This window comes from Oncorhynchus masou, chromosome 22, assembly GCF_036934945.1.
Source record: "Oncorhynchus masou masou isolate Uvic2021 chromosome 22, UVic_Omas_1.1, whole genome shotgun sequence".
In the NCBI taxonomy this organism is placed as follows: domain Eukaryota; kingdom Metazoa; phylum Chordata; class Actinopteri; order Salmoniformes; family Salmonidae; genus Oncorhynchus; species Oncorhynchus masou.
In genome coordinates this window covers 58044851-58055907 of record NC_088233.1, presented here as the reverse complement: position 1 = coordinate 58055907, position 11057 = coordinate 58044851, and the positions used below count along the sequence as shown (strand labels likewise).

General features: G+C 40.8%; 1 protein-coding gene across 1 annotated transcript in view; it reads right to left on the bottom strand.

Annotated features, from left to right (window-relative positions):
• Positions 1 to 1165: 1165 nt before the first annotated feature.
• The window catches only part of tmem86a (transmembrane protein 86A), a 64696-nt gene continuing 54804 nt past the window's right edge, over positions 1166 to 11057 (bottom strand). Inside the window, exon 3 of the mRNA XM_064930636.1 lies at positions 1166 to 6224. Coding sequence (XP_064786708.1) covers positions 5797 to 6224 — 428 coding nt within the window. The 3' untranslated portion in view covers positions 1166 to 5796. The remainder of the gene's footprint in view (positions 6225 to 11057) is intronic.

The window sequence follows — 11057 nt, the reverse complement described above, 5'->3', positions numbered from 1 at the left end:
ACATAAGATATTCTCAAATGATATTCAATAGGCTATCTATCTGTAGGCTATCTATCGGTACAAACTTTGAGAAATGATGGTGTCATTTACATTGTGTGGCTGCCAAATGTTTTTATTCATGTAGGCTACTGTCCCGCGAATATCCTGCAAAATCATCTCGTTGTCCCTCATCTCATGATTGTTTTGAAGTGGAAATCCCATAGAATACTTATTGTGTGGGGCCACCATGGCCGCATCTGAAATGGCATCCTATTCCCTATATGGTACAATAAATTTCCAGACGCATCCTGTGTAGTGCACTACAACAAAGGGCTGACTGTACAAAGAGAGGTTTTCCCGATGTCTAGAACTCTAGAGAATTTTCTACACATAGACTTAGAACTCCAATTATGTGGTTCCACAGCTGTATGCCTATTTTAACAGGAAACATGTACTACCTTTTAATGTGGCATAAACACAACCAGTCATGACGTTGTCATTAGGCTTACACTCTTATAGCCTGAATTAATTGATATATCTTGCTGGCAAATGGACCTTTTGGAACGAAGTGGCTGAAATAAGGGACGTAAAAACCAACAAGCTAACACAGTGACACATCAGAGTTAGACGTTCATCCATGTTTCTCAAACTTCAAATTTCGAAGTTGTTCCAAGAGTCAAATTTCTAAATGTTTGGTTACTTCTCTATCATGCCTAGGTTAAGTTTAGGCATGAACTCCAAATGGTTAAGGTAAGGGTTAAGGATTGGGATAGGCTTTAAACAAAAATATAAAAAACTACTTTATATCACTGGATTTGAACATGAAACCAGAGGCAGATGCTTGTGCCCATCCACCATCCCTGTCCACAACACCTACTTGAAGGTAACAGCACTCACTGTTGCCCGTAGTGGCCAGTTTTTATGTCATCAACCAACATCCTCAGACATGGATGGACATCGAATACTGACTTGTAACATGGTTGACCTGCCTGTCATTGCCGTGGGAAACTGAGGGCTCAGTTGAAACAATGTTGCAAGTTTGATAGCTGGCTGGACCCAGTCGATACAATGTTGCAAGTTTGCGAGCAAGCTCAAGACAGACAGAGAGAGCGGCAGACAGGCGGAGTAGTATGAATGCGGTTGAAAGAACCTGAACTGTCACTGGTTTAAACAATGACAGAGATCGTTCGTTTAAGCTTTTATTTAAAAATGTACAACTGTAACAGTACAAAATTGCATTTTAAACAAATAGGAGAATGGTTTAATTAAAGTTTGACTTTTGTTGCATTAAGGGGAGCTCATGCTTCCCCTCATTTAGAATCTTGATCTATCAGTAATCCCTTCTGCAGCTTAGACTGTCATTTTATTTAGGTTAAAAGTTGGTTGACAAAAAAATCCAAAATTCCTGTACGTTGATGAGTTTTTGCAAATCCAATTAATCTTCTACACTGATTCAACATCATCAAAAGGAAAAACATTGCATTTCTTTGTGGAAATGTTGTAGAAACAACGTTGATTCAACCAGTTGGTGCCCAGTGGGACAGAGCAGTACGATATATTTGGATACTCTATCTGTGTATCCACAAGTATTCAAATACTCCCTATACACAATATTTAAAACTATTAAAGGTCAAATAAATATATGTTACAATATACTGTTTGTATGCATCTTTAAGTAGTTCCTCTACTTATTCCAGTAAACTGTCAGTTAGTATCATATAATGTAGCTGAATAGATATCAATAAACAACAATAGCCAACAGACGGATGTCTTCAATACCAATAGAACACATCAATTGTTAGCATCCTTCTTCATGCTACATTAGACTCTGTGGGCGCTATACAACAACCACTCTCTACAGAAAAGTGTAATCAAACAAACATCCCTTAGCGGGATGCAGGGCTGAAAAAAGTAGTGCCTACACACTCATGAGCTATACCATGTACCTTTAATAACCACACAATGTTTATGTTTGAGAAGAGACCCCAGCTAGTACATTTGGTTCCTTGGAAGTTGTGGTAAAGTATGTTTTTGGTTTCACATTTGTTGTGGGAATTAAGTCATACGTTTCCTGACCAGTAAACGTTATGAGAACAGAAGTGAAGTGAAGGTTTATTTTGGGGATTCAGGAGGTTCTGGGAATGTTTTACTCTGGTTCCTTGTAAGTATTCCTGGGAAGTTTCTTTAACGCTCTGAGAATGGAAATTATAGGTTATTTCAAGGTTTTTTAATAACTTCCTTAAAACGTTCACTGGATGTGACTTTTCCTACTGGGCAGAAACTTGTTGAATCAATGATGTTTCCAAGTCATTACAAAAAAATGTCTATGTGATGATGTTGAATCAACGTGGGAAACCAATTGGATTTTCAAAAAGTCAACAGAAGGGAATTTCGTTTTTTTCCCCACCAAACTTTTAACCTAAATCCAATGACATTGTGAATTGTTTTGTTGATTTTGCGATAGTGGGTTACTTGCACAGATAGGACACATGGAAATACATTTCCTTATGCATTAATCATGCAAACACATTTATTTTTCATTGTGACAAGGCATCAGTGAGATTCGAACCTATAATCTATCAATGGAATTAGTCCACCACACCACCAGGATGGAGCTAGCATGCCATATTTTTTACGCTTACAAATCTGTTCATTTTAGTTTATTCAAACAGACCCCATTTCATTTGAAACGAACGCTCATTAAGACCAGGTGTGGCCAATTAGTGGGTGCAGGCAACGCACCTGAATACACTTAACAAGATTGAGGATAGAGATCATTTTGGTGATGCTGAGAATGGAATGTATGTTATTAAATAACATTCCTAGAACGTTCTCTGAACATTACAACAGTTTTGTGGTTTCTATGAAAAGTTTTTTTAATGTTCTCGGAACAATTTGAGAACATGACTTTAAATGGAACCAGGAGGAAACCTGTAGTAAAATGTTATGCCTGATGTACTGAAATTCCCAACGAAGAACGTTGTTTCTTAACGAAGTTGAACCATTTTGAACATTTCCAATGTCGAACCAGTTGGAGAACATTCCTAGAACATGACCAAAATTGAAATGAAATGTAACCATGTTTGAACTTTTAGGAAACATTCTGTAAAAGTAATGAAGTACCCAGAAAATATAATTTTCTTGTCAAGTTCCTTAAAGGTGCTGAGAATGTTCCAAACTATCCTGCACCATTCCCAGAAAGTTGTGGAAAAGTTGTATGCAAAATAAACATAGGACAATCACTCTCTCACCAAGCTCTAAGAAACATATGGTTCTCAGAACATTATGTGCTAGTTGGGAAAACCTTACATAAAAATGGCCTGGCATTAATCAGTCATCCCTGATTATGGGGTCATAGAAAGGAAAGAGACAGCAAGGGAAAAGGTGAAAATACTATAGACAATATCCATTAATAGGAAGAGGGGGGACTGAAGAGAAAATGCCAAAGGATTTTGAGAAAATATCACAAAATAGGAATACGCCGGTATGATGTACATTTAGCCAATGTTCAAGCAAAATGATAGTTCACAGCAATTCTGCCACGGCCCTAGAAGGAGCTCGACACACACCTACACACACGCACACACATACAGTACACACACACTAAAATAACATGCAACAAGTATAACAATATATCTGTTTTCCTAAATTTCACAATAACTCAGCAAAGATGGCCCTATAGCTGGTGCAACAGAGAAAAATACTATGCCAGATAAGTGTCATAGCTGCATATCTATCTAGGGGGATATAACCAATCGGGATTGAGTGGTATAATTGTTCCCTTGTGCTAATGAAACCATTGGCCAGTCTTCTCTCTCTTTTTTGGCTGTGTTTGGACCCTAAGGGACCAGGGTGTCCTAGGGCTGTGTTCTTCTCTGAAGGCCCAAGCACTGCAGACAAAACAAGGACTGGCTTCAGCCAACATGTCCTTTTCGTAACACTTTATATGGCCATAGGCACACAGTTGGTAGCTGAAAATGTTCCAGCAATAAGGGCACCACCAGCCTTCTTCTAATAACCAAACCAGCAGGAGCTGGGGGTATGAAGTGTGACCTGAAGGAAGCGTGTATATTTGTGTGTGTTTGTGCGTGTTCAGGGTAACATAAACAGTAAAGGAGGAACACTGTGAGATGCCTCAGGTACAGAGGGTACACACACACACACACACACACACACACACACACACACACACACACACACACACACACACACACACACACACACACACACACACACACACACACACACACACACACACACACAGATCTAAGAAAAATGTTCCCCTTAGGGACCAGCCTTTTGAGTGATCAGTATGACTGTGGTAAAATACTAGAGCAGGTGCTCTCAAATGATCTCTCTCACATGCTGACCAAATCGGCCAGGTAGCGTGCGCGAGTGTTGAAAAAAATAAATGTAGACATACATGTTCTTCAATAATGTCATCGAAACTGCTCACGCACGTCACCTGCATAGCCAGGCACTAAAATAGAACTTGGTTTTATTTGGCGCGGCAAGTCATGCCTCTCCCATCTCCGCCTTGGTTTTTAGGATCATACAAACCCACGTGAGTGATTGAAAGATGAAGCAGGTCCACACTCCAGCCTATTTGATTGAGGTCATGAGCCTTAATGCCAGTTGCCAACAGTCATATAAAATCCAAAGAGGAATGAATGAGGAGAGATGAATCAAAGAAAACATACTAGGTTTTCCCTTTTACCTTTCGATTCATTGTCGGAGTAGAGAACACATGATTTTGTGGGACTCAAAATGGGTACAAAATTCTACAAAGATCCAGCAGATAGAAGGACCATATGGATTTCAGTTACAATAGCAACCCAATGTTCATATCCCAGGACAAATTATTTAGCAACAGCTAGCTAGGTAAAAGTCCACAAATTCTCTCTCTCTCTCTGTGTGGGTGCGTAGACATTCACAGCCATTTTCATAGGCTCATAGACACAGGCGAGAGGATGTATTCTAATAGGAGTGTGGCGAGCAGAAGTACAAAAGGCAGTTTGTCTTAAGTGAAAGTGAAGAGACTAAAATCAGTAAAAAAGGAGGGTGGATGTGCTCCAGACTTTGAGAACAGCACCTAAATACATGAGAACAGACAGCAGTTATGGGACACAACCTCCCCCATAACAAGTCGAGATGTGCAAACTTATTCACTATAGCAACTCCCTTTTCAGAGATAAATTAAATAATGGTGATAAAATAGTTGCAAAGACAATATGCCACAGGAAACACATCCATTTGAATTTGCAATATTGGACCACATTATAATGTAAATGAGGTGGAGAGGGCAGCCAATGACTGGGGGGCAGAAGGAAGTTAAGAAGGAAGTGCTATTATTGTAGCGGGCCATGAGAATTCACACTCATCTGTAGGTTATATAGTATCAATCCTCTAACCTAATACGCACGCACACGCACCCACACCCACACACAAACCTTGACATGGTGATCTGTATGGTCATCTGTACCAACATCCTAGGCAGTGAGGTGGGGAAGTTGTCGTGCACTACTCTCTAGTAACTAGGACGTATCTACGAGAACTGTAGGGCAGTAGTTGAGGGTTAAAAGTAGTGCACTTGTCTCCATGGTAACTAGGGTCTTTGACTGTCCCACTAGCCATGGGACAGGCTGGTGGTAGTACACTAGTTTCCATGGTAACAAGGGTGTGTGAATGCCACGCTACAACCAAAGTCTGGGGTTTGGGGGTAACTGTCTCGGGAATATATCCATGACAAAAACAAGGGGGATTGGCTGCCCCTATCACATCTTCTTGATCACGTGACGCAACCTCGCTCTCTCCTCTTCATGCCATCTTCCTTGCCGTTTCCACATCCTGGCACTCGACGGCGGAGAGCGCGATCAGCATCTGCGCGGCGTAGTAGGTGGCCATGATAACGGCGCGTGAGTGCGGCACAGGGAAGCAGAACTTGTTAACGGCAATAGTGAGGTCGGAGACCATGAAGAGTACAGCGCCCAGACATGCCGACATCTTGGTCCAGGTCCACAGGTCATTGGCCAACTGGAGGCCGGCCACGGCCCGCCAGCCCATGAAGCCGATCAGGGCGATATAGACCCCCACCAGGTAGGTGAAGGGGCCTGAGAGGTAGGGGTAGAGCAGGGCGTAGCTCACGGCCGAAATGCCGCCGATCACCAGGCCGGCAAGCGGGTTCAGGGGCTTCATACCGAAGGCCGAGGAGTAGAGGATGTGGGAGATGGCAAACATCAGCAAACCTGTGGGATACAGAAAATAGTATATATAACTTACTGTTATATTGCCTTTTTTGTTATAAAATCTGAGCTTGGAGCTCCAGAGTACTGATGGTTTTCTGTTATACATGACAATTAATTGCAATCACCTGGTGTCCAAGGTATAAATCAGTCCTTGATTAGAGGGAAATAATGTGGATCAGGCTTCAAGGCCCAGATTAGAATTTGCCTGATATAGTATATACACACACATTCAGGTACACACAGGAGGTAGAAAAATCACAAGTAGGGAAGACATTAAGCATGGGGCATGCCTAAATTGTCTAAAGTACCTTCCTCTCCTCCATCTGCGCTGATCTAAACAAACTGGATAGCTGAGAGTAGCAAGAGTGAAAGGAGACCCTATATCTGCTTCTGAAATGGCACCCTTTTCTCTGTATAATGTACTATTACAAGGGAATAGGGTGCCATTTTATATGCAACCCAGTAGAGGAAGCCACCTTCAATTGCTGAAAAGGACTGTAGACATCAGTGATCGAGTTCCTGCCCGACTGACTACATTGCAGTCAGGGACGGCTCTAGAATTTCATAATTGACTCAGGGGGTGTGAATACTTATGTAAATTAGATATTTCTGTATTTCATTTCCAATATATTTGCAAAAATGTCAACAACAAAAAAAAGTAATTTGTCATCATGGGGTATTTATTGTGTTTAGATGGGTGAGAAAAGGTATACATTTAATCAATTTGGAATTCAGGCTATAACACAACATTTTTTGGAATAAGTCAAGGGGTATGAAAACTTTCTGAAGGCATTGAACATGCTGGCAAATGTTCTGATCAGTGCTAATAAATTAGACACTTGACAAGATGATCATGAGCAGCACTCACCTCAACGTAGCTAACATGTCCACAGCCTAATTGTAGCCTAACCAATATCCAAATGGAGATTCAGTGAAAAGAAAAATTAGACATTGATTGAGTCCCCATGCTTGTCTCAAAGCAGGGAGAAACAGCACTGAAATAGTTGAACAGGCTATTACTTCAAATGTATTAAAACAATTAGATGACTTTGGGAGTTTCAGTAAGCAACAAATTGATGCTTTCAATTACATTAGCCTAGTTTATTCCAATATTTTCATCATTCGGTGATATTTATTCCCACAGTAATTCTTTATGGATCCATCCAGTTGTGTTTAAGAAAACAGTGCATGTGGTGGAATATGCAAAGACATGGGTGAAGTGACATGCCTCGCAAAGTTTCTAACTGTCAGGAATGGTAATGGTAGTTGTAATGGGCACTGCCTAGCAACCATCAAGAGCTTAAGAGCGTAGTGCGTGCCAATGCCGCCTCAGCATCATGGCTACATTTCATACTAAGCCGTAGGCAGAACTTTACCATAAACATGACTAAGTCATGACTAAGTCGGTTGGCGGAAATGTAGAGGCTTTGTCACCGGCAATACATTTCATATAAAGAAAAGCCTGCAAAAAGTTGGAGGAATGCTAAAGTTGGCAGAAAAACATCTTGGTTTGAAAGGTGTAGATGTAAGGCTAAAACTTCCTCCCACCAAAACAGGCAGAAATTTCAGGCTGTCTTTTCAAATAGCTGTGACAATAAAAGGGCATTATCATAATTTTCACAATTTCACAGTATTATTCCAAATTCATAGTGTGGAAATATATATAAAACACAGGGAAAAAAAACACATTTGACTGTACTGGGCCTTTAAATAAGTGCATGGGACATATGAAAATTTCACATGCTCCCAAATATTCAAATTGAGCCCCTGCTGGGCCTGGTCTGGGCTAGCCTATGTTGGGCTGGCGTGGGATTAGTGTGGGCTAGCCTGTGCCCACCTTGCCCACTGAATACCTACATGGGGCCAATTGGGGTCCTGTTTGCTGGGTCTTTACCCTATTTGTTAAATTTGTAACTTTGAAACAAAGTCAGATATACAACGTTATATCCACCATCGGAAAAGACAATAGGCTGGCCAGTACCTCCCGCTGGAAAGTACACTGAACAAAAATATAAATGCAACATGCAACAATTTCAAAGATTTTCCTGAGTTACAGTTCATATAAGGAAATCAGTCAATTTAATTTAAATGTAAATGTATACATTCATTAGGCCCTAAACTATGGATTTCACATGACTGGAAATACTTTATTTTTTTAAAGATGGGGGCATGGATCAGAAAACCAGTCAGTATCTGGTGTGACCACCATTTGCCTCATGCTGTGCGACACATCTCCTTCACATAGAGTTGATCAGGCTGTTGATTGTCGCCTGTGGAATGTTGTCCCACTCCTCCTCATTATCTGTCTTCGCAGCTGACATATGGAACTGTTTTAAGATGGTCATACCATGGATCATTTAGCTATTTGTTTTTTAATTTTAGGAACCCTTCATCTGTCCCAAACTTGTTTTATAAAATGTATTTGACAAAATAATGAATTTGGCCTTTACTACTATAGCCCATAGAAACGCATTGAATAACACATTCATGAAATGGCAAAAAAGAGAGTGAAAAAACCCATAAGGAATAAGGTTTTGAAGTGTCTGTCCTATATCTAGAAGATACAGTGCATTCGGAAAGTATTCAGACCCCTTCACTATTTCCACATTTTGTTATATTACAGACTTATTCTAAAATTGATTTAAGTAAAACATTTTCCTCATCAATATCCCAAAATGACAAAACGAAAACATTTTTGTACATTTCGTAATAAAAAATGTAAAAGATAAATATCTTATTTAAGTATTCAGACCCTTTGCTATGTGACTTGAAAGGGAGCTCAAGTGCATCCTGTTCCCATTGATCAATTGATTTGAAATTATTTGGAAAGACACACACCTGTCTATATAAAGGTCTCACAGATGATAGTGCATGTCAGAGCAAAGACCAAGCCATGAGGTCGAAGGAATTGTCCCTAGAGCTCTGAGACAGGATTGTGTCAAGGCATAGAACTGGGGAAGGGTACCAAAACATTTCTGCAGCATTGAAGGTGCCCAAGAACACAGTGGCCTCCATCATTCTCAAATGGAAGAAGTTTGGAACCACCAAGACTCTTTCGAGAGCTGGCAGCCTGGCCAAATTGAGCAATTGGGGGTGAAGGGCTCTGGTCAGGGAGCAAACCAAGAACCTAATGGTTACTCTGACAGAGCTCCAGAGTTCCTCTGTGGAGATGGGAGAACCTTCCAGAAGGACAACCATCTCTGCAGCACTCTACCAATCGGGCCTTGATGGTAGAGTGGCCAGACAGAAGCCACTCTTTAGTAAAAGGCAAATGACAGCCCGCTTGGAATTTGCCAGAAGGCACCTAAAGGAGAAACAAAATGCTCTGGCCTGATTAAACCAAGATTGAACTCTTTGGCCTGAATGCCAAGCGTCACATTTGGAGGAAACCAAGCACCACTCATCACCTGGCCAATAACATCCCTACGGTGAAGCATGGTGACAGCATCATGATATGGGGATGTTTTTCAGGGGCAGGGACTGGGAGACTAGTCAGGATTGAGGGAAAGATGAACACAGCAAGTACAGAGAGATCATTTATGAAAACCTGTTCCAGAGCGCTCAGGTCCTCAAACTGGGGAGAAGGTTCACCTTCCAACAGGACAACAACCCTAGGCACACAGCCAAGACAACGCAGGAGTGGCTTCAGGACAAGTCTTTGAAAGTCCTAATCACTGCAAAAGGTGCTTCAACAAAGTACTGAGTAAAGGGTCTGAATACTTATGTTCATGTAATATTTGATATAATAAATGAGCAAAAATGTCTAAAAACCTGTTTTTGCTTTGTCATTATGGGGTATTGTGTGTAGATTGATGAGGGGGAAAAAATGGAATCAATTTTAGAATAAGGCTGTAATGTAACAAAATGGAAAAAAGTGAAGCGGTCTGAATAGTTTCCAAATGCACTGTATAAGAAAGCTCAGGAAATTATTATTTTCTAAAAAAACATTACACATATTGAACCACTTTATTGGGTAGGCACAAAACTTCCTCCATACTTCCATTCATTTTTTAAACCGGTACCGGTTACCTTCAGATGAGTCCAGGGACACTTGTGGGAAGTCATAGACCCAAACGGAGAACACCATGGTGTTCGTGAGACTCTCCCCTTTCCTCAGTGGGTCCACATTAGTTTGTAACCCAAATCCTTCGGATGCTACAAAACACAAGTTGGCACACTGAGGGTAGGTAACCAACTTTGGACGAGTCCCCTGACACTTGTGGTGGTCGTAGAGCAAAATGGAGACCAATCTTGATGTTTGTGAGAGTGGTCATGGTTTTTTGTAGGCCAAACGGTTCAGACGCTACAGACGTTTTGGTGAGAAGGCCAAAGTACAGGATGTCTCATGGTTTGACAAACACCACTCCAGCTCTGCAACCTTCCACCCTAGATGCAGAAGTGTGTTGGATTGAGACGCATCCAATTAAGAAAAACTGATATCTCTAGTTTAAACTGACTGATTTTGATGGGGATGTTTTTATATGTTACTTAGATTGTCGCATCGGTGCGCCAATTGACTTCTTGATATGCCACACACACCTGTCAGGTGGATGGATAATTTTGGCAAAGGAGAAATGCTTACTAACAGAGATGTAAACACATTTTTGTGTGTACGGAAAATTTCTAATTACAGCTCATGAAAATGGGACCAACATTTCACGTTGTGTAAAGATAGGTGAGATTTAGTTTTTTTAAAGAAAGTTGGTAACTCAAACTAAACGTTGAGATGACGTACAGCTATGTGCCCAGGGGGTAATGTGCTATCTTAAGAATTATTATTGAGGGATCTCCACTTTAAAACTAAATGGGTTAACTATTGCAATTTTTATTCCA